The sequence below is a fragment of the Stegodyphus dumicola genome, chromosome X1, assembly GCF_044657685.1.
Source record: "Stegodyphus dumicola isolate Sdum_Otavi_A_Nest chromosome X1, ASM4465768v1".
Taxonomy (NCBI): domain Eukaryota; kingdom Metazoa; phylum Arthropoda; class Arachnida; order Araneae; family Eresidae; genus Stegodyphus; species Stegodyphus dumicola.
Window position 1 is genome coordinate 200396382 of NC_140780.1, and position 25329 is coordinate 200421710.

At 34.0% G+C, this 25329-nt stretch overlaps 2 protein-coding genes across 9 annotated transcripts in view; one reads left to right on the forward strand and one right to left on the reverse strand.

Moving 5' to 3' along the window:
* Positions 1-25329, reverse strand: part of LOC118202998 (uncharacterized) — a 309092-nt gene that overhangs the window by 5915 nt on the left and 277848 nt on the right. For 6 of the 8 annotated variants that reach the window (XM_085807995.1, XM_085807993.1, XM_085807994.1 and 3 more), the window contains 2 exons: positions 20797-20902; positions 19963-20009 (listed from right to left, as the gene is read on the reverse strand). In XM_085807995.1, coding sequence (XP_085664121.1) covers positions 19966-20009; positions 20797-20902 — 150 coding nt within the window. In that variant the 3' untranslated portion in view covers positions 19963-19965. Of the gene's footprint in view, positions 1-19962; positions 20010-20796; positions 20903-25329 lie in introns of those variants that run through there. The other 2 variants (XR_015038645.1, XR_015038646.1) reach the window with 2 other exon arrangements.
* LOC146993398 (zinc finger MYM-type protein 1-like) lies at positions 625-11009 on the forward strand. Its single transcript, XM_085808250.1, has 3 exons — positions 625-645; positions 1495-1614; positions 8610-11009. Exons 1-3 carry the CDS (start codon positions 625-627, stop codon positions 11007-11009), a joined length of 2541 nt encoding a protein of 846 aa, XP_085664376.1.

A 25329-nucleotide genomic window follows, 5' to 3' on the forward strand; every position in this document is an offset into this window, starting at 1 on the left:
ATAAATCATTGTATTTACAGAATAATTTCTCCGTGACATTATCACCTTCAAAGTAGTTCCCTTCAGCTGCCATTGCTGGTAACAGTTCTGGAACGGGGTTTTTGGAAGGCCCTTCAGGAGATTCTCCGTTTTTGCCTGACCATCTTCAGCTGAGGTAAAATGGGTTCCATTTAAGTAAGATTTAACTTTAGAAAATAAAAAAAAAAGTCGCATGGAGCCAAATCAGGTGAATAAAAAGGATGCCCCATCACAGTAATGTTTCCATCACTCCACAACTGTGGCCTTTTTTCCCCTAATTTTTCCACGAAGTCTTTTTAGAACTTTAATGTAATAGTATTGATGAACAGTGTCCACTGGGAGCCCTTTCAACCAGGATGAACGTGCTGGGCGCCCCGAAAACCACTTATGCTATTCAAACACACCTGCATGAGACAAAGTTTCATCTCCATAAACCTCGGTTAACATTTGAAATGTTTCCTCCGTGGTTGATTTCTTAAGTTTGACAAGAAACTTGATGTTGATTAGCTGTTTAGCTTTTACATTACATTTTTCAGGCCGAATGCAATTGCACGTGTTTACTCAATGACGCAATTCTCCCCACTGGCGTGGTCGGTTAAGTCGGAAATGGGCTCATGGATACAGGAGGTATATGGCATGACGTCACCTAAACAATTGTTGCCAACCCCACTCTGTTTTCAAGCTACACACTTAGTTTCTTTTTCTTTTTCTTGTGTCATACCTCGTATAATTTAATCTTTCTGGTATAGATTAAAAGGGTTTTTTTTTTTTCCCTTTGTTATTTTGACCCCACTCTACTCCTCTGATTTTATATCACTACTTTAAATAATTTTTTTCTTAAATTTAATATTCTACTTCTTGTTAGATAAGATCAGTGGGGTTTAAATCCCAGCACTGTAGAGATCTTTTGAATATTTTAGAACATTTAAACAGGTATTCCAGAATGTTTAAACAGCAGAGCAGCCAGTGTTGCAATTTCATTGCAATATACTGTGGAGAACTCTTTATTATTATTATTTGTCCGCTGCCCCGAGAGAGGGCGCTACCAGCTTTCTCCCTCTTCCTGTCTGGAGGAAAATTTAAACTGGTTACTCGGTTCCTGGCTGCCGTCGGTGAAGCACGCACTCACCTCTCTTTTCCTCCGTGACGTTATCGTAGCTGTAATATGACTTTCTTGATTTTTACTCATGCGGACTTGCAAACTGAAAAATGCTCATCTTGTAACTACATGCAATATGATTGTGTATAAGTGAATATATGTTAAAATATATATCATCCTAGAATTAAATATAAATGTTAATATTACCGAGTCAGATTTTGTTAACATTCAACGTGCAATCAAAAATGGCATCCATTAACAACAGCCATAGTCTGGCCGATATGTCTCAAATCACACAGAAGATATGCTATAAATTCCCCAAGAATGAAAGCCAGAGATGAAATCTTTAGGAATTGAACAATGGATTTTATTGATAGGTGAGAAAATTACCCAAATTTCTGCAGAATGTGTTCAGTTTTGCAAATGGTACAAGGAAGACATGGAATCATGACACGGATATTAATGTTATTTCTAATAAAGGAATGTCTTCTTTGATGGTAAGACGAAAACTTTTTGTTTATTGGATCGCAATTTCAAGTTATTGATGAATTCTTTCATATTCATAAGTTTTCGAGTTTTTGCTTCTCAGTTTTTTGCATTTCTTGCCAATCGCGGAAGAGAAATTTTAAATTCTTCTTCATTTATTTGCTTCAGAACTTTAGCAAATTCTGAATTAATTGCATTGAAAACCTTTTCTGAATTGTCACGAATTTCTTATAGTTCTCTTAAAATTTTGTCATACATTTAAATAGCTGCAGTGAGATCTATCGATTTCAACTTTAAATCTTACTTAATGACAACATACATGAAAATGTTTTTGCAACGAAAATAATGAATCAATAAAGTACAACACTTCAATTAACTGAAGAATATATAAAAACTTGAAGATTCCATATCATGCCAGTTCTCTATTATTTCTATTGCTTGAACCAAAGGTATTAGTAATTCCTCCATAACCATAACAGATTCGCGTCTTTCTGTCCAACGAATGGGATAAATTTTCGAAAAATTTTCTTTAAGTTGGGCACAAATTTGATATGAATTCGAGCAAAATAGAATTTTAAAATGTTCATAAAAGAATAATATTTTCTATCACTTCGATGCAATTACAAATATATTTAATGAGACAACATCAGAATTTGCCAAATTGAGCGTATGAGGACGACAAATGAGCATAGAATGCTGAAGAAAATCTCTCTCTTCGTTTAGCTTACACGCCTTGGCTATTCCGCACATGGCTGCAGCACCATCCCAGCCTTGATTTATAGTGTATTTAAAATCTATGCCTATAGATGGAAAATTATCTAGAATAGCATTTTCCAAATATTCTAGGTGTGACAACTCTATAGATACGAATTGTAAGAAAACACTCTCTATTAAAACTTTGAAATTTTCTTTCTTTGAAAGAAAACGTTCTATTTTCTTTCAAATTCCCAAAAGCCAAGGCACCCAAAAAGTCGAAAAAGTTAGCAGACTGATTTACAAAGAATAAAATCTTACGCACAAATTCTCATTCACGAAAGCCAAGCAAGTAAGTGTTAAATGAACTACAAACGTTCGTTTCCGTGATTAAGGAGCAGGGCCTCACTAATTAATAAGCCAGATGAAAATAAACACCACAGCTCAAGACGGCCACCTCGAAACACCAACTAATGCATAAGTTCACCTCATCGTGTGCTCCCATCCGAATGATTGTATGGAGTGCCAATGGCCTCGTCAGCAGGTTATCGGAACTACAGCATTTTTTCTAAATCATGATAGCTCACCAGCGGCCGAGCGGTAACGTCGCTGAACACTGCTAGTTCGGTCCCAGGTTCGAATCCCGCGAACGGGCTGGCTGCATGGGCGTTTTCGTGGTTTTCCCCATGTGTAACGTGTATACGAGCTAGTTTCCCTTAGAAAGTCTTCCACGAAGGCATCCCTCCCTTAAGGCAGATAGCCCTCGAGTGCTTTGCCGTAATCTAATGAAACCAAAAACCAAACCATCTAAATCATGATACAAATATTAGATAATCACTGAAAAGCAAGACTCTCCAGGAAAAAAAAGAACTAAGTATCCCAAACTCAGAGGTAAAGAGAAGGGCTAGGTAATTCCTTTGAGTGACTCTTCGCCCATGCGATCCTCGTAGGAAGACATAACAGGACGTAGTCTGACATCACTATGTTGCATCAGCTCAGATATCGCCTGTTTATAACTGCAGTTTAATTTTGCTGCGAAGCGATATTCTAGCAATGTGGACATCCCAAATTAATTTTAATTACATTTTTTTTTTTTAATTTTTTTTTTTTTTTTTTTTTTTTGTAAAACAGCGTTAAATTCATCTGGCGGCCTAAAAGCCGCATGCAGCAATCGAATAACTTTATATATTGTAATTATATTAATTAGCATTATTATGGCAAGAATTTAAAGAAAACATTTAAGATTTTAATGCTCTCAAGTCCAGTTTTACGTTATTTTCATTACCAAAAGCGATCTGAGTTAACACTTCAGGAATGGAGTTATAATTATACTGTGATATAAATCTTATTCAAAGATTTGAAAATACAAATTTAATTAACTTTTAGAAGAGTTTGTCAAATGACAAAATAACTTATCTTCAGTTAACGAATTTTTGTAATACTAATACTCGCTATGTTTTTGAGCGCATTTACATGTGAACAGTTTTTTTTTTTTTTTTTCCGTACATGAAAATTAATTAAGTCTACGAAAAACTCCGACTGCCGATGAGTTTCTACAATTTTTGATAATACTTACTACAGTCAAAAGTCGTTAATTCGGACACCCATAATCCGGAATGATCTATAATCCGGATCTCGAAGCTGCAAACTTTCTGCGCATGCGCGTAAGACATTTTCGGCTGCGCATATGCGTGTGCCCATGCGCATAAAGCCTCGTTTCCACTACTGCGTGCAAATGCGTTGCGTCAATTGAAGACACGCCTATGGCATCCATACAAGCGTCTCCACTGCCGCCTATCCGTTAAATATTTTCATTTTCCGCCGCTAGATGTCACTGTAATATTTTGGCGCCAAACAAGCAGTTCGCGAGTTACGACACTGAACATCTGCATTTTTCCCGCTTAAGCGAGTATTGTTTCTTTTGGATTTGATATGGATCCTGACGTAAACGCAGAAAAGTTTTGTTTACTAAATTCCATGTTATTGGAAATTTTTATTTCTGCTTATGAACTGCGAAAGTAAAGCACGCTAGCAATTTTTTGATAAGCAAGTTATAATGCATATTATGAACATCACTTATTCCATAGAAGCTGAAGTAAATTTAAAAAAAAAATTGCGTTTCTAGAAGCCTTAAATATTAATGAAATAATATATATATTATTAAAACTAAAATGTACTGTTAGTGAAAAAGTAAATAAAATAAAAAAGTTAAAGGAATTAAAAAATAGTTGGTACTTTAAAAATACAGAACAACTGTGAAGAAAGGTTCACAATATTTACACAAAATTTGCTATGCTTGTAAACTCCAGACTTCAGGGTCATACCTGGACAATTCGTTAGAAATCTCGTTTGTTTTAAAATGCACTATGGGCAGTTATATTTTATGCATAATCCATAAAATATTATTTTTAATTTAAACATTTTTAATTCATTTCTCTTTTTATAGAAGAAGTTATAAAAATAAGATTTTTCTCTTTATATATATATACACATTAGGTAAAAAAAATAAAAATATTTAATTAATTAATTCCTGCGCTTCTGCTGGAGAGAACTGAATTTAAAAGCAATTATTATAGTAATTTTTTGTTAAAAATGTTTAGAGAAATTACACTGTCTCATGTTAATTGGAATGAAAGTTTAGAGTTGTAAATATCCCAAAGTCTGAGCACATGTATATACATTAACATAAAAGTGAAACAAAAAAAAATATATATATATCTACAGGGTCTCAAAATAAATTAAATTTAAATAATTCTCTTGCGCCATTGCTGCAAGGAATGAAATTTGAATTTAACAAACATTTTCTATTCATAAAAAGCAAATTTAAAGTTAATTAAATTTAAATGAAATTTAATGCAAACAAATAAATGATTAATTATTGCTGTGAACTAATATACAATATCATTTAAATTCTGAGAGCATATGTAAATCAAGTGCAAGTATCAAAATCCATGAATAAATATATAATTCCAAAAATTTATTAATCCTATTATTTACTTATGCATTTTTATAAATTTTTTAGGATTAAATCTATCCTATTATTCACTTATGGATTTTTATAATTTTTTAGGATTAATAAGCTATCCTATTATTCACTTATGCATTTTTATAATTTTTTTAGGATTAATAATCTATCCTATTTTTCACTTAAGCATTTTTATAAATTTTTTAGGATTAATAAATTTTTGGAATTATATATTTACCGTATATACCCGCGTATAAGTCGAGATATTTTGGACAAAAAAAAGACTTCAAAGTGGGGGGGGGGGTCGACTTATACGCGGGGCCATAAAAAATTAAAAGAATCGGAAGTTCAAAAATTTCTTTGTATAATGCAGTTGTTTTCTTCCCGCACTCGAATTGGACGACTTATCAAATAAGTCACTTACTTGAAGTAATTTCATGACTTCAAGTTATGTGACGAACTACAGTGGTGGCCAAAACTGTGGACACTTTTGGAAATTTTTATGTTTTTGCCCCTGAAAAATGCGAATGCCTGCGAAATACCCTCTGAATGATTATAAAATCATTTAAAAAATGTTGTATTAGCAATGAACTAGACGGCACGGAAGATGATACTTTTTTTGAAAGTGAAAATGACGACGAAGGCTGTAGTAGTGATTGTAACAATGCAGAGTTCGAGACTGAAAATATGTATAATGATGAGCCAATGACGACAGAAAAGTTCTATGAAATGTTTAGCGAATCTGACCATGAATCAATCAGACGTTGAAGGATTTTGTTTATTTACCAAGGTATTTTTTATTGTATATTTACTTTTTTTTCTCAGATGATTTTGAATAAATGTAGTACTTAAAATTTTTTTTCGAAGTTTCTCAATCGATTTCGGAAGTGGGGGGTCAACTTATACGCGGGTTTCTTATTTTCTACAAATTTTTTATGTCGAAGTGGGGAGGTCGACTTATACGCGGTATCGAGTTATACACGAGTATATACGGTATTCATGGATTTTGATACTTGCACTTGATTTACATATGCTCTCAGAATTTAAATGATATTGTATATTGTATGTTCGCAGCAATAATTAATCATTTATTTGTTTGCGTTAAATTTCATTTAAATTTAATTAACTTTAAATTTGCTTTTTATGAATAGAAAATGTTTGTTAAATTCAAATTTCATTCCTTGCAGCAATGGCGCAAGAGAATTATTTAAATTTAATTTATTTTGAGACCCTGTAGATATATATATATATTTTTGTTTCACTTTTATGTTAATGTATATACATGTGCTCAGACTTTGGGATATTTACAACTCTAAACTTTCATTCCAATTAACATGAGACAGTATAATTTCTCTAAACATTTTTTAACAAAAAATTACTATAATAATTGCTTTTAAATTCAGTTCTCTCCAGCAGAAGCGCAGGAATTAATTAATTAAATATTTTTATTTTCTTTACCTAATGTGTATATATATATAAAGAGAAAAATCTTATTTTTATAACTTCTTCTATAAAAAAACATATGAATTAAAAATGTTTAAATTAAAAATAATATTTTATGGATTATGCATGAAATATAACTGCCTATAGTGCATTTTAAAACAAACGAGATTTCTAATAAATTGTCCAGCTATGACCCTGAAGTCAGCGGTATACAAGCATAGCAAATTTTGTGTAAATATTGTGAACCTTTCTTTACAGTTGCTCTGTATTTTTATCAACTATTTACGTATAAACTATTTTTTAATTCCTTTAACTTTTTTATTTTATTTATTTATTTTTTCACTAACAGTACATTTTACTTTTAATAATATATATATCATTTCATCAATATTTAAGGCTTCTAGAAACGCAAAAAAAAAATTTTAATTTACTTCAGCTTCCATGGAATTAGTGATGTTCATAATATGCATTATAACCTTACTTATCTAAAAATTGCTAGCATACTTTACTTTTGCAATTCATAAGCAGAAATAAAAATTTCCAATAACATGGAATTTAGTAAACAAAACTTTTCTGCGTTTTACGTCAGGATCCATATCAAATCCAAAACAAACAATACTTACTTAAGCGGAAAAAATTCAGATGTTCAGCGTCGTAACTCGCGAACAGGGCCAGATTAAGGGTGTCGTAGGCCCTAGGCACTCCAGCAGCGTAGGCCCCGAAATAATAAACATTTTTTAACTGAAATTGACCGCTAATATTAAGTAATAATTTTGTTGTAGATATAAATCCGAAAATGTGATGATGCGGTAAAATAACATTATTTTATTTTGGGATTTTAATGTTTTTATTTTTCATAGAGCCATTTTCAATAGCCATAATTCCAGAATTGAGTTTATTTGCAACAATGCAACTTTTATATCTACCAAATTCCATGCAGAATTCCAGGGTTTTAGTACATGAACATGACAAGACATTAGCCGCCGGGAAAACCTCTCGGACGGGCACATGCGTTTGACACAGTTGGCCACGTTTCCATGCCCACTACCAAACGCTTGCGCGCGATCGAGAGGTTTTCCCTGCTGCTAAGGTCTTTTGTTTTAGTAGCTCAGTTGTGTAATAAGTTAATATGTAAACACTACGATAGAGCGTGTATGCCTGTGCTTGTATTTAATCATGCTCAACCCCAAGTCAATCTTTAGTTTAAAAACTGGAAGTTAAATTTATTATAAGTAAGGTAAGTAAAGGAAAGTTGTTTTTATACTCTACTTATTTCAACCTAGTTTTTGATTCTGGAATATTGCTTCATTCCATTATAAATAATAGAATTTTCATTTTATCACTTCTTATTAGTATAATAGTCCGCCGTAGAATGCAGCACAATGCAAGGAACTTTGAGTAGGCCTACTATGGGGTGGTTTGGCCATACTATTGTAAAAAATCTCCAGTAGTAGTCGTAGAAATAGTACAGTCCAAATCATTTTTGGAATAGCTTAATTTTAATCCATACTCGTAAATCCGGGTTTCGTTTTTACAAGTTTAAAATGCATTACTTAACAAATTTAAAATAAATTTTTAGCTTTCTGATAGCATAATAAAAGCGACGGGCGCAAACTAAAATGTATATTTAAAGGTGACGAGAAGAAGGAGAAAACAAGTTTAAATTTTAGTTTGTGCGTGCCCATCGCTTTTATTATGGTATATCAGAAAGTTAAAAAATTATTTTAAACTTTTAAGCGCAATTTATAAAAGCTTTTTTTAAATATTTTTTTTTAGCGAAAAATGTCTGATGGATATAAAAGAAAACACCAAAGTGGACATGAAAAACGCAAAAAGAAAGAGAAAGTGAGTGAGTCGCTTAGTAAAATTAAAGGTTCTTTATTGAAATATGTTAACATTTCTAAGGAGACAGAAGATAATGCAGATGCGGTAGATATTTCGTCGATCGAGGTTAGACCTAAAGAAGCTGAGGCTTGTTGGGACTCGCAAGAATGTTCAACCAATAAAACTGAGAATGTCACAGAAGACGAGGCTGACGGGGGTTTACGAAATTTTAACGACGCTTCCAAGCAGGTGGTGCCTGAATCACTACCAACAACATCAGCCTCAAGTATTTTCAGTTCTGATCCAGCACGGTGGACAACCATAAGCGCAGATCTTATCGATTACTTCTCTCGTAATCACCCTGTGCAGAAATTGGATATAAGTTTTAAGTTATACGCCACTAAATTTGGCGAAATAATGAGATGTCCATCACAAGATTATTTTTTCAGAAAACTGAACAACAATGATATTATAAAAAGGGACTGGTTGATATTTTCCGAATCTACTGGCAAGTTTTTTTGTTATAAATGTATTTTGTTCAAATCGGACCTACCTGGAAATCCAAACCTGTGTAACCAATTCCTTACAGGCTTTAATGACTGGAAAAACGCACATTCGAGAATTTCAAGTCATGAAGTGTCAAAAGAACATTTTGCATCTATTTCTGCTTTAGTGAACTACCAACAAACTAGAAAAATTGATGAGACGTTTGATATTGTCAAGGAAAAAGAAAGCACATATTGGACAACGGTTTTAAGAAGAGTAGTGGAAGTAATTAAGTTTTTGGCCGAAAGGGGACTAGCGTTTAGAGGCGATAATGAAATACATGGTGATCCTAGTAATGGCAATTTTCTTGGGTGTATCGATCTCTTAGCCAAATTTGATCCGTTTCTAGAAGAACATGTAAGAAGATACGGTAATCCAGGCCGCGGAAAAGTATCATATTTATCCTCCACAACGTATGAAGAACTAATAATTTTACTGGGGTCAAAAATATTGGAAAAAATAGTTACAGAAATCAAAGAAGCCAAGTATTATGGAATCACTGTGGATTCTACACCTGACGTTAGCCATACGGATCAACTCTCCATAGTTATTAGATATGTCTCAAAAACTGGAGATATATATGAAAGATTTTTGATGTTTGTTAAAATAGAAAAACATGATGCCAAGTATCTTTTTGACACTCTAATTTCAGTTTTAGAAAATCAGGGAATAGACCCAAAATTTTGCAGATGTCAGTCTTATGACAATGAGGCTAATATGAGCGGAGTGTATTCGGGAGTACAAACTAGATTTAGGGAAATCAACAGCGCAGCCACTTGGGTACCATGTGGAGCTCATAGTCTTAATCTAGTTGGCACAGCGGCGGCAGAAAGCTGCTTAGAAGCTGTAAAATTTTTTGAAATTTTGCAATCGCTCTACAATTTCTTTGCAGCATCCCCTCAAAGATGGTCCAAACTAAGGTCTTTGGGAAGTAAATTTGGTGTAAAAAGACTTTCAGAGACCAGATGGTCAGCACGTTATGAGGCTGTAAAAACATTATGTGCCCATTATGATGATATACGTGGTATTCTTACAAATATTTCAACTAGTGAAGGTATGAAACCTACAACAGTGATTGAGGCACAAACCTTAATCCATCAAATGAATACTTTGGAGATGGTATTACTCACAGTTATTTGGGAAGATCTACTAAAACACGTCAATATTGTAAATAAATCTCTTCAAGAACCTGGCATCGAGTTTAACACGATGGTGCGACTTTACGACAGTTTAATTCAATATTTATCTCACTGCAGAACTGAGGACATGTATAATAGCTATTATCTTAAGGCAAAAGCCCTTGCACCAGATTCAGAATTTAAAGAATCCGAAACTAGAGTTCGTAAGAGAAAACGACAGTTCGATGAAGGGCCAGATGAGACTCCCTCTCGCAGTGCCAAAGATTCCTTTAAGATTAATGTTTTTTTTATTGTTCTGGATGTGCTTTGCGCTGAAATGACAAAGAGACGCACTGCGTATACCAGCCTTTATGACACATTTAGTTTTCTTACGGATAATACACTGACCGAGGACATTATCAAGGTTAAGGCTCAAGCTCTGGTAAAAATGTATCCGTCTGACTTAGAAGAAAACTTTGTTGATGAGTATTTGATTTTTTCAAATTTGTACCCCAAAACCACCTCTATAACGGATCTCATCAAATTACAAATAAAGGATAAACTTGTGTCAAGTTTCCCAAATGTTAATATTGCATTGCGCATATACCTTTCGATATTGGGTTCGAATGCAGAAGGAGAAAGATCATTCTCCAAGTTGAAGCTTATAAAAAATTTTATGCGTTCAACTATGGGTCAAGAGAGAACTTCGTCACTGGGCCTTCTGTGTATTGAAAGTGATGTCGCTCGCGGCATTAATTTTGAAGATATAATACACGAATTCGCTGTGTCAAAATCCCGAAAAAAGGACTTATTTTAGGATCTACTTAGTAAACCAAACGTTTTGTATTCATATTTTTTGTGTATTTGTATTTACATATATTATTTTAACCTTCACTATATAATAATATAAAAATGTTTATAAGTTTTTGGGGTATTTTTATTTCAATATATTTTTTTTCAAAGCCCTAAGACCTTTGGCCTTCGTAGGCCCTAGGCACGTGCCTACTGTGCCTAATTGGTAATCTGGCCCTGCTCGCGAACTGCTTGTTTGGCACCAAACTATTACAATGACACCCAGCGGCGGAAAATGAAAATATTCTACGGATACGCAGCAGTAGAAACACTTGTACAGATGCTGTTGGCGTGTCGTCAATTGATGCAACGCGTTCGTAAGCAGCAGTTGAAACGAGGCTTTAATACGTTTACGCATGCGCGTTTAATGTATAACGGACGGTAAATTATCTATTTCAGTTAATGTTGCAGATTGCGTTGTTCCTTAATCTTTGAATTGGATCTGGCTTATTATTTTTTGCAGACTGTTAGAGCAATTTTACAAAAGTAAGCTTAACTTTCGATTATGTCAAATAGAATTTCCGATGCTGGACCTCCCAAAGGATCTACAAAGCGAAAGTATGTTTCGATGTCCATGAAACAAAAAGTGGAATTGCTGCAAAAATTGGATAAAGGCATATCGTTTGTTTCTCTAACCATTCCGAAATCTGTTTATCAATTTTACGCTGCTCTGAGGGGGTGACGGCGCGTTTATGTCGGAAATAATCGGCACTTCAAATCATAAAAAAAGCAAATTTTTTTGTAAGACATTTCGTAAATCAGTTTGTACTAAATCCTTGGTCAGTCGATGAAGAGTTTGAGCCAAAAATACTACTTCACGGGCATGACTGGCTTAATGGTCCCACCATACAGAATCTCAGCAATTTAACTACACCCCAAGAAATTACAAATACCATCAAGACTCTAAAAATCCGAAAAGTGGGAGGTATTGAATGCATTTTTAGCACAGCTATAAAAAACATGATCAGCAAACTGACCTGCGTATTGAATGCCTGCTTGATGAACTTTTATTTCTCTCAAACCTGGAGGAAAGCAAAAATGACTTTAACCCTGAATCCTGGTAAGGCTCTCACGTTAACAGGAGGTTATAAACTCATTAGTCTCCTACCAGCTCTAGGGAAATTTTACAAAAAGAATCATCCCCACAGAATGTGCTCTTACTTTCAACTATTCCCCCTTCCCCCCGGGAACAGTTCGAATTCCAGAAACATGTTTACAATGAAGAAGCAAATTGTCCGAATTACTGAGTTTGCAGGCGCTGCATTACATAGCAAACTTTATATTGCACTCCTCATGCTGGACGTGGCAAAAGCTTTGGACAGCCTCTGGCATGAGCGGCTTATCTATAATCTGATCAACCAGAATCTGAATCGGAAGCCTATCCTATTAATTAATTTGTTCATCAGAAATCGAATTTTTCATGTGGCTGCAAAAAATTGTTAAACTCAAACAAAGACTATAAGCGCGGGAGCAAAGCAAGTATCAATAACTGAGCTTTCCTCTATCTATTTTATATTACGGATTATCACAAATCACAACTCAATGATTGCGTTGAATGCAGATGACACCACCTTGGTGGGTTAAGTCCGCTATTTAAACCATGCAATAAGGGAATTTCAAAACTGCAGTCCCAGGAATAAACAGTGATGTAAATGCTGGAAAATCTGTATTAATAGCAAAATCTCAACTGCTCGGTTATAAAGATCAGAATGCCACACTAAACTAATTTTATTATTTAATCAGAGTTTTCTTTAGGTTTGTCATCATTAACATAATGTTTTAAGGGAAACAAAATATCAGATATTTGAAAACTTTTATTTAATGTAGTATTTTCTGTATTATTCTACATTATGTGTATAGTATAATAATAAAATGATTATTATTCTTTTAAATTAAATTAATTATTTAATTAGATAGTTTTCTCGTGTTCATTATGATTAATATAATCTTTTAGGGGAGGAGAGAATATAAGATACTCTACCTTTTTTAAAACGTTCCATATTTTCAGTATTGATCTCCAATGTGTGTTTCCTTAACAATAATAAGACATTTTTCAGTTTTGAGGAAAGCTATTTACAATTTGCAGAACTTTTTAACATTCTCGGAAAGCGAAGTTAAATTTTCAGGTGAAGAATTTTTGTTTTTAAAATCTAGCAGATCATCATATGGTAAAACTGAGCAAAAAATGTTGCATTTACTTTACTGGTTACGATTACAGCAACAAAACTAGCTCTATAAGAAGAAAATTATAATCAGAGCAATAGCAAACCATGGTAAAATTCCCTCAGTTGTCCCAACTGTAATCAGGGGATCACGCATAGCATATCGTCAGTAAGGGAGGAAATCCAGTTGGGTTAGTCTATTTCTTAAGGTTCATGTTTCTCACACCTTGCCATGCTTTCAATCTGGAACATCACCTTTAGTGATTCACACAGTCATGACTCTTATTAGCACAAACTGGAGAAGATACACAATCCTTGTAGCTTGACACAGAAACTGAAGCCTGTCTGTACAGAATTTCTTTTTCCTCCTGAGAAAAGGGGCCTGTATCTGTTTACCCCTGAAGTCAATAGTTTTAATTAAAATCTCAACCAAACACAAGGTTCCTGTTTTTCCTAATTTTAAGCTCTACTTTGGGGTGTTTCTCCCTTTCGATACTTACAACAGTTTAGTAACAAATGTGACACGTTCGTAGATTATATTTCATTTTTTTTTGTACATTTTTCACCATTTATTCTTTATTATGGTGACTGTCATAGTTGCCAGTTTTAGTTCAACACTTCGTCACTGACCATTTCAGTAGTCTTATAAATTCAGATGCTCTAAATCTTGAGTTCCACTAAACCAGAATTTTCATATTCTAGTTTAATACTGATATCTAGAATTCATTTTAATTTAACTAAAAACCAAAAATTTCAGAATTGTTTAATTATTATATATAAATTTTGAATTTAGTAACAATATAGTTAGTTACATGATGTTCAAAAATGTTAATTACAAGCATAAAAAACTTCCGTTTTAGAAATAGTATTAGTAAAGTTTAGAATTAGTAATTATTTCTAAAATAATGCTTCTTGTTAGTAGATTAAAGTGGTCAGATCCAACTGGCTCGTCAAGTACTATTTTAGACTTCAGTGTTAAAGTAATTTCCACTCATACATGTATAATGATTAACATTATACATGTATGAGTGAGATACATGTATGAGTGAGAACATTAACATTAAAAGTTTATTAATGGATGGAAAAAACAAGAAAATACTTTATTTACATTTCATTCCAAAATTGCAACATTCACTTCTTTGAAAGCAGCTTGATTTTGATTAGCTGACAATTTCATGAATTCATAAACTGAATTTTCAGTTTAATGAAAAAGGTTATAGAAGCACCTGAAGCACTGCATAAAAGAAAGGTTGTGTAGTGGATTTCTAATTCAGGAAGTGCTTTGTAAGGTTAGAGTTTGCTCAGAATATCATGTTATGCCTCAAATAACAAGAGGAAATGCTTATCAGCAAGTTTCGATATATTCAATACAGGCAAGATTATTGTCTATTGTGTAGATTATCGTTCCGTGATATTTCTAGTCTCACCGGTCGTTTATCCAGCCACTGTCATGCGAATATGAAATCAATGCACTGCTGAGGGTCATACTGAACAGCGCAGTATCTCAACTCCCTCGGCATTTTTGCAGCATGCCCAGCATTGGCTTGTAAGGTGCATCGATGTGGATTATCAGCAGGGTGACCATTACTTCGTCTTCCTTTGACAATACAGCATAGAGAGAGACAGCGACTCTGGTGTGCCTAATGACAAAGCTGGGTACAGGAGTGGTACCATGTTGCCTTTTTAAAGGAGTCCCGGTTCTACATGTAGCATAATGATAGCTCTGGTGTGCCTAATGACAAAGCTGGGTACAGGAGTGGTACTATGTCACCTTTTTAAACGAGTCCCGGTTCTACATGTAGCATTCTGATAGCTGTATAAGTGTCTGGAGTGTCTGATACGCTCGCACATCACCTGCTTGCATTTGATAGCGGTATAGGGGTCCTGCACCTGGTATGATGGTTTCGGTAGGGATTGGGCACATGACACACACATCTCTAGTTCAGATCGACGATAATTTGAATGCAGATGGGTACGTTTCTGACATCTTACATAGAGTGGTTGTGCCCTATCTTTGAGGCCCCCAAATGCCTTGTTCCTATAAGATAATGCAAGACCACATGTTGTACATCATGTTCTAACCTTCCTTGATGCACAGGGTATTTGTCTGCTTCCCTAGTCTGCAAGGTCTCCAGATCTATCACCCATTGAAAACATCTAACCATCGGTTGCTGAGAGACTGGCCTGCCACCCTTTTCCAGCTAATACGGTTGATGACATGTCGCATAGACTTCAAGCAGCATGGAATGAGTTGCATATTTCTGTCACCGAACCCCAGTTTGACTTCATGCCTAATGGGAAAAGGGCCATTTTAACTGCTAGGGGTGGCAGCTGTTCCTACTAATTTAACACCCCTGTAAAACTCTACAATGCTTTAAAATTTAATCACTTTGTCTTCATGCCATACTGTTTATGTGCAATAAATATCTTTTTTTGGATTTGTTTTCCTTCATGGTGTTGTAATTTTAATGGCCAGCAGTGTAATTATCTACACTCCCATAAAAAGTGTGATTGGGAAAATGTTTGGCTGTCTTTATGGTTCAAAGGTATTGGTTCCACCCATAAATAAAACTGCCATAAAACCAGTTTCCTACCTGCATAACACCACCTCGCTTGCAGTTTTTGATATTGCATTTTTTCAAAATATGATCATTCAGAATGTAAACCATCACAAAATGCAAAATTTTCGCATTTTATATTGCTGTCCAATTCTAAAGGTATGAAATGACTCCTTTCTTAAAAAAGATGGACAGGAAACACTGATCAGGGAAATTATGGATAAATACACTGCTCGACATTGAAAATGCAACACCAAGAAGGACTGGTCAGAAATTTAAGCAAATTTTAGAGTAGACGCACATCACTGAGTTATGCGAATGATGTGAAATGCGCAGCTCTCCGACGCACGTGAAGTAAGATCTAAGAGAAGGAACGTGAAGAATGGGCAAACAAATACTAAAGATAATAAGGAGTTAAAACTTTAATTTGACTTACAGCATGTTTTTCCAGTTCAAGATATGTGGATTAAACAGAAATTCATAGCTGAATGAAATAAAAAACAATAAAAAACAAAGAAGGAAAAGGCCGAAAAAGATGCACCACATCTATTGATGACAGAAGAATAAAAAGACTATGTCTCCAAGATAGAAAAATGTCATCAGAAGTGATCTGAATGATGCTGGTATTTCTGTCAGTTCAAGAACAATCAGGAGAAGATTAACAGATGTTGGACCGAGAGGTAGAATTCCACGGGGAAAAAAAAAAAAAAAAAAAAAAAAGACTGTAGTGGGCAAAGGAACACATTAATTGGACAGATGATCAGTGGTCACAAGTTATATGGAGTGATGAAACTAAGATATTGTTATTCGGTAGCGATGGGCGAAAATATGTAAGACGTAGAATAGGAGAAGAGCTACATCCTGACTGCATTCAAGCAACTGTGAAGAACCCAGTTAGTGTTATGATTTGGTCATGCATGTCACCAGATGGTATTGGTCACCTTCATGTCATCGATGGGACACTGAATGCCAGAACATACATTGACACTATTCTAGAACCAAAACTTCTACCTTCCATCAGAGATCTCTTTCCCAACAATGCTTCGTTTATTTTTCAGCAGGATTCTGCTTCTTGCCCCATGGCCAAAATATCGAAAGAGTGGTTTCGTACAAACAGCATTAAATTGTTGTCATGGCCAGGAAACAGTCCTGACCTCAATCCTATTGAAAATTTGTGGCACCGTTTGAAAACTTGTCCGAATGAGGCGCCCATCAAATAAAAGGGAACTAATTGAGGCTATAATTGTTTACTGGCATCATGTAATAATGAAAGAAGAGCTTAAAACTCTTGTCAGCTCAATGAAACGTCGACGTGAAGCTGTAATCAAAAATAAAGGGTACCCTACTAAGTACTGATAACTCACTACAATCATCACTATCTAATGTATATCAATAACTATTATCATTTAACTTTTTTGTATTGCAAATAATTGAATTTTGTGTTTTGTATTGAATTCAGTAATAAATTCTCTTTAAAATGGATATATACAAGTTTGCATTTTGTGAAACGTAACGTTTTCTATAAGCATACAAAGTTCAAAAACATAAAAATTTCCAAAAGTGTCCACAATTTTGATCACCACTGTATACATACATTGATGCTAAAAAAATAAGTGACAAACACTAAAAGATAATGTAAAAATGTAAAATGGGGAATTAAAACTTACAGTTCATATATGAGGTACAGGCTGTATTGGCAAATGGAAAAGGCAACTAAAATTAGGATAAAATGCAATACGATGGTCAAATCACATCGACTTAAAACGGGGTATGCTGGACCTATGTGTCAGTTCACAGACAGCAATAGATCTGTAAATCTGAGATAGCCAAAGTGGAAAGCATGAGCTGAAGATACCATCTGCAGAATGAAATGCATTAGAGGGCTGTCGGGATGTTGCAAACTGGTGCAAGAAAATTAGCCGTTTTGAAACAGCATGCATTCTACAGTCATCAATAGGCTGTGGAGTCATTTTCAAAGGGATCGAAACCCCTATACAAGATGTGGGTCTGGACGGCACAAGATTAAAATAATGGCAGACAATTGCTTCTAGTTGCTATGTGCAAGATGCTGTAGATCACTAACAGGACATCAGATGGCACTGCACCTCAGTGCTGCTGCAGGACAGCCCATATGCCCCCCAAAGTGTGTTGTGCCCACTGCATGTAGCTGAACTGTGGTTCGATGAGCTGTGGTTTGTGTTCCTTCGTACCCATCGCATGTCAGAATTGGCTGAATTAGTCCTGTGAACACCAGGGCAGTGAAGTTGGTGTACTCTTTATGGATAAGTCTTGATTTAACCCCCAGAAAGATTTCTAAAGGACAGTGATATGGCATGCTATTGAACATGCTATTGAATGCTAAACATTGTTGAAAGAGACTATTACAGAGGAGGAGGAGGCTTAAGGAAGGGTCGCACCAACCTCTACGTGATTCGTGGTGGTTCCGTCAGAACCATCCAATATCATGATGAAGTTGTACAGTGCACTAGGAGGAAGGAGCACCCAGACCTGACATTACTCAAGGCAACTTACACAGTTAATTGCCCCAACCTCTGGAGGCAACCCACAGGGAGACAATTTTTGTTTCACAAAGGTCTAGATTTTGAATCACAAGTTAAAGGTGGACAGCTATGCATCCACCGAAAAGCACAAGCACAAAGTTTGACATTGACCGTACCCCAGTGTTGACCAAGGGAGCCAAATCCTCCAAGGACAACCTTCAATATCAAACCACATAGCACCCCCACAGCCAAAGGGCAAACCAGTACCATACGGTACCTGCCAAGCCTGAACCTACCACCGAATAAACGATGGTTCTAGTCTTGTGAAAACTGTTAATTTTTTTCCAGAAGTCGAGTCTGTCTAGATATTGACCTAGCCAGAACACTGGGCTTGCTGCCAGTCGATCTCGGGGGGGGGGGAGATGAAATTCTACAGTCTTGTTCATTCTTTTTTATCGATGCAATGAAAATCAACGCAATATTTATGGATGATAATGTCAGCCTCCATGGAGCTCGAGTAGTGCACAGTTATCTGGAGAATAAAAAAATTCCACATCTGCCATGACCTGCTAGATCACCGGATTTGAATCCCATATAATGTCAGACATGTTGGGATGACAGATAGCAAGTCGCAGTGCACCGCCATTCAGCCTCCATGAGTTTCAACATGCATTACTACAGGAATGGGAACTACTGCCACAATAAGTGATCAATGACGCTATAGACAGCTTGATTCACTATTGTTAAACATGCATTTCAGCTAAAGGATATCATACCCATTATTAGTGTGATGATTCCATTGTACCTTTTTCTGACTTATTTGGTCTTCTGCGATGTGATAGTCATAATACATGTGTTTGCTTCATTGTTTGCTATGTGGTTTATAATGCCATGCCAATGTCTTGGATCAATTTCACGCATATACATTAGACAGGTTTTGTTTTATTCCGTGTTTTGCTTTTGTTGCTTATTTTTTTAGCAGGAGTGTATTAGATATGAATTTTGTGTCCTTAACTGCATCTAAGTAGCCTGTTAACTGCTTTTTAGTGTTCCTATCTAGGAACTCTATTATATTACAAGAAAATAAACATCTAAAAGCTAAGTTTAACCTTGCAGAAGTACATTGATGAAGCTAATCTTTCCTGAAATTCTGTTTTTGATACTAGTGGAGAAGACGTTACACATCAAGAATTTTATCCAGTACTCTTGTAGATTTAACAGATGTAGGTTTATATTCATTCATTACAAAAATTTCCAAAACTTTAGTTACATAGCTTTCTTGATTTAAAATAGGCTTTTCAGACTCTTGTCTAATGTCAATTCCCAAAAATTTAAGCATTTTTGTAATTCCTCACATGGTGAATGATTTATAAAATTCATGGACGAAGTCATCTATTTCAGAACTTAAATTTCCAATAACCATTAAGTCATCTTACGTATGCTGCGATGATAAGATATTTGAGCATATCTTTACAATATTTAATAAAAATAAATAAGAATTTATTTATGCAACACTTATATTAAAAATTTCTATTTGAATAGTTATAGAATGCTAGACGTATAATTTTATGGCATTTTTAAAATGAATTTTGTAAAAAAAACCGTATATATCAAAATATATAAAAGTTCAACAGTTTCATATGTAATTAAAAATAATAGCAAATCACAAAAAATTCTTAAGTTCACAATAATATTACCTCTTAATAGCAGTTTAGCCCATGGTAACTGCTTTTTGCTGACGAATCTGGAAAGAAACAATTTAAGAAAATATTTTTAAAAAAAATTACCAAAGTATCTTCATATCAGGAAATATAAATTCCTAAATATTTGTAACGGTTACAGCAGCAGAGACAGAAAAAGAAACAAACGTACAACAAACACAGGAATATATATATATATAAAAGGAGAGACAGAGCTGATTTTAACACTAAACAAACCTATGTGATTGTCTAGTGTCCTAGGAGCAAGTGCCTTACTTAAACTGTAACCAGATCGAAAATCGCTTCCATTGCTGTCTTATCAAACATAATGTTTTGAAAAATCTTTACCTACTAAGATTTTATAGAATTAGGTCCTGTGAACTCTCCGAGAGTCCAAAATTTTGCTGCTTTGATGTTTTGCTAAATTCTAAAAATTTTGTAGTTAAAAATTTGCCATCCCTAAATTCTGCTTCCCAGTAAACTCACTTTGGTTGCACAGGCTCTGACATCGTTCATAGCCAAAAGATATTTTCTGCTCCTTATCTTTGTTATGGTTAACAATATACCTGTGTTGCATAAATGCATATTAAAATATACATACTATTTAAAAATTCACTCTACTTTCATAATTATTGCAGGTTACAAATTTCAAGAATATAATTTCAAAACAGTATTACTATTCTACTAAAATCTAAAATGAACTTTGCAAATAAATTTCATTAAAATAATACATATATCGCTTACACACTACTCCTTATCTTTGTTATGGTTATCTACTCACACTATTCACATACTACTATCTCTTACACACTACTCACACTATTCACATACCATTACTTTCTTGCAGCCACACATCATCTTCTTCTTGCTCCAAAACTTCCAGCCATTGTTGTTCTATTTCATTAATTTCTTCCCCAACTTTAATTTCATACTCAGCCTTAAATAAATAATATAAAAATACACATATACATACAAATCTCTTTGTTAGTACAATGCAATTCACAAAATCAAAGTATGTTTGGAGGGAAAATCTAAGTCATAATTGAAATCAATGCAATGCAAATGCAAGTGTAATATATAGCACATTATTTTCTATACATACAATATTAGGAATTCTTGAAGAAGCTTCCACATCATTTCCAATTATCAGCTAGACACTTTCCTCTCAAACATATTGAATAAATAACTGAATGATATCTTTGTTTCTCTTCATATTAAGTGATTTCTTTATTACTTCAGTTACCAAAAGGAAAGCTTAATACACACTTAAAACTGTGTACATAGCTTTATGTACTTTTCGTGTTAAAATGTATACACACACATATTCAGAGTCGAATACATAAGCATAGATGTGTGTGTCTGAGGAGCTGTAATTATGGAGAGGTTATAAGCACAAAGGGGGTTTTTGGTGATTTAGGTGCAAAGAACATGTAAGTAAAGCAGGAAAGCTGCCATGGTCATAATGTAAACCAGTTTACTACTGTGAAGCTAAATCGTGGAGTGGTAAATTCTCTTCGCCAATTCGCGAGGTCTACACGAAACTGATGAATATGATACAAAACCAAAGAATTTAAAAGATTAATTCTTCAACAAAACTTTTCGTGATAATTAAAACTCAGATTTTCAAATTTTTTACTTAAAATAAACAATTCATTATTTACTCTACTTGCACGAATCATTGATTTGATTTACATCTATACAATGGAGGGGAACAGCATAACAGAAGTTTGAACTCTTAATAAACTTGACTTTCAACCTTCAATACTGGCTCAACAACTATTTTGTGCATGCACAAAAATGTATGAAAGATGGATGATCTGCTTAAAGTCCGGCTCGACAGCTGTTTTGCTCAAGTGCAAAAAGTATAAATGCTGGATGGATTAGCTCCTATAAAGTAAACAGAATATATTTTCCCCTCCAGTCTGATGGAGCCACTTCTGCACTGGCAAAGCTTTGGTTCTTAACGTACACATACCGTATTTGACGGCATATAAGACACACTTTTTTCCTAAATTTGGTCTCAAAAAAGTTACCTGCGTCTTATACGTGAAGGTAATTGCATTCAATAATTGTTTATTTGGCTTTTACAAAACATGAGAACTAAATGAAACCATGCTATTGAAACTGTTTTTCCTTCTGTGTGGCCGTCTAAATAAGGGTGCATCTTATATGCCGTCAAATACGGTACTCCTTTATGACAATCAGCATGTTTCTTGCAAGAGATGGGTAAATTTTAGAAGGTACCAGGTAAAATGAGTAGCCATGAATATATACACAATAGAATGAGATGGAGAACTGTCGGTAGATTGGAGGCAGGACAATCACAAGTGCAGGTGGCTACAAAGCTCAAAGTAATGCCCACTCTAATATGCAATTTATGGAAACAGTTTTAACACTGGATTTGTACTGAGAAGAGCCAGAAACAGAAACAAAATGAGAATCAAGGAATTAGGTTGACGGCATGGGATGGGTTTTATCTTTTTTTAAAATTAAACTTAAATAATTATATATATGTATGAAATAATAATAATTGTAATTATCTTGATAACTGGGGCATAGCTGAAACAAATTTGGGTGGTTATTTCTCTGCATAGTTTCACTGATGCATGATGAAGAAGAGACTTGAAGATAGATGTGACTGAAATAAACATAACTTTTATTGCCGGATAATGAAATAATTATTGAAATATATTCTTCTCCACACATAACCATTAGTGCCATATGCACCCCATTTTACATAGCATATCACATTTCAGATTACTTGCTGGCAGCAAGACAAAGCAAAGAGGGCAGCCAGGAAGAAGAGTCGAAATAAAAGAGTCAAAGCAAAAGAGAAAAAGACTGTGTAGCAAAGAACTTTTATACTAGATTACATTTCGGATCACGTAACAGATTAATATCCAGATGCTGGGTTAAGTTTTGATTGCATTCTAGGAATAACTGCGCAACAGAGAACAGATGACAGATCTTTTTTCAGAAACACATGAAGTAAAGATTATTTTAGAAAAGTTATTGCTTTATTATTTTTAGAATGAAGAAAGGACTTAAAGGACTATTGTTTATTTATTATTAGAAAGAAAGATATTTTTTCATATACATATATTCATAAGGCCGGCTAAAAGCCTAAAACCAGTTACAGAACTAAAAAAGCAAGAACTCAATAGTTCCATCAAATATTTCTAACATTCAAATACTGCACATCAGGGCTTAATTTCCAAAATTAGAAGTACCGGAGCCCTATGGAAGATCGTCAGCAAAGAGGAACAAGAGTAAATAAATAAATAAAATGACTATTAAACTCATTAATAATTTTAAATTAAATAGTTAATTATTATCAAATTAATTAATAGCTATTTAATTAATGTTTATAAATTGTTATTCAATCAATAATTATTATATAATTAATTAATTATAATTTAATTGATAATTATTGGATAATTAATTATTATTTATTGAAATAATTAAAGGTTGAAGTAAGTAAATAAAATGTAAAGAGATAAATTGAAATTTAACCCTTTGCGGCATGGTGGGTCAATATATGTCCCACCTAATTTATATTTATTTTCTCAGTTAGCAATTTCCGTTAGAAACTTTCTAATCTTTAAAAAATAATCTATTTTAGTTATTATCTTTCTCAGTAGATGTCACTACTATGCCAGGGCTTAAGTTTATACGCAAAAAATATTCAAAATAGGATCACAAGAGTGATATCCATTTATCTCGCATTTTTCAATATTTTAAAAATTTTGGTATACAATTTATGATATGTATGAATCTTTTTAATATTCAAAGGTATTTTATTTTCAAAAATCTTAATTGGATTCAATATTTTATAACATTAATTTTGCAGTTGAAATAAGTGGGTTAAAATTTGTCCCACCACTTGAATTTCCGCTCAATAGATGGCAGCACTCACGATTATTTTTCTTTTCTTTTTTGCATCTACTTTTTTCGTGATTGCGCGTGCTTTTACATCCGTTGTATGCTCTGATGTGCTAAAATGTCTAGAAAAAAATTAACAACTCAGGAAGCTTTGGATCTTTTTGCTGAATTGCCATCCAATTGCGACTCAAATGCTTCAGATGTCAGTTCTGATTCAGATGAAATTGAAATCCAGGAGAGAATAACTGAGGTTGAAGTTATTGCTGAAGAAGAAAGGGAAGTAGTTATAATTTGTTTTGCTTTTTAAAGACACAGACCCATCTATGCATGTAGCACTGTAAATATGAATCGGAAGTATCTACCCACAAATTTATGTCAAGAGAATATATAGACTTTTCAGTTAGCGATGATTCTATTTATTGCATAAAATGGAAGGATAAAAGATCCGTTTCTATCCTGTCTTGCTTGGAAAAGGCAACTGAAATGAAAGAAATTAATAGAAAAGAATGAGATGGAAAGACAAAAAAAGTACTGTGCCCAAACAGCATTATTTCATACAATAAGAACATAGGATATGTCGACTGATTGATCAACTGAAAGGACTATATGAAATAGACCACAAAAGCAAGAAATGGTGGCACATGATCTTTTTAGATGCGAGTATAGTAAACGCATTTATTCTATTTAAGTTTGTTCGCAAACCGATCATGATGTAAACACAATGAAAGATTTTCTTCTCTCAGTTATAGAAGGTCTAATGGCACTTGCAGGCAAGAAAGAGCTGAAAAGAAAACTGAAATCCCCAGTTCAAATAAAAACTAAAAACTCGTTCGTACAACCAGAAAAGAGACTAAAAAATGTAAGTCACACGCCAAAGATAACGAGCAGGAGAAGATGTGCATATTGCAGCACATCGAAAGAAGAACGACGAACATTTTGGATGTGTGAAACATGTGAAGTGTCTCTATGCTTACAAAAGAATGAAACAACATGTTTTTCAAAGTTTCATGAAAAAAGACCTTTTTTTCAATTTTAATCATATATAAATGTTTTTGAATCAAGTGCCAATTTTAATATTTTATTTAGTATCATATGTACGGGTATCAAATTTTAATCTTAAAATAATATTCAAGAAAATATTTTCTTTTGTTCTTAAAATTTAAAAATATGAAATATATATATGTAAAATGTGCATATGCAAAATTATACAAGTCATGCATGTATGCAATAAGTACAAAATGCATTTTAGTGTGTTTATTATGAATATTTTAGAATGCACGCTTTATTTTGTTTATTCATTCCACATATGATTTTTTTTTCCTGCTATACACCAATATGCTATAAGACATGTGCTAGTTGCATGGTGGGACAAATGGTATCCCACCTTTCCCCGTAAAAAATAAAAGCGCAGAATTTTTTTCAAGCTTTAAAGGCACTTAAGTAAGTCCATCTGACTTATTCTAAGGCATTTTTTCAAAGATT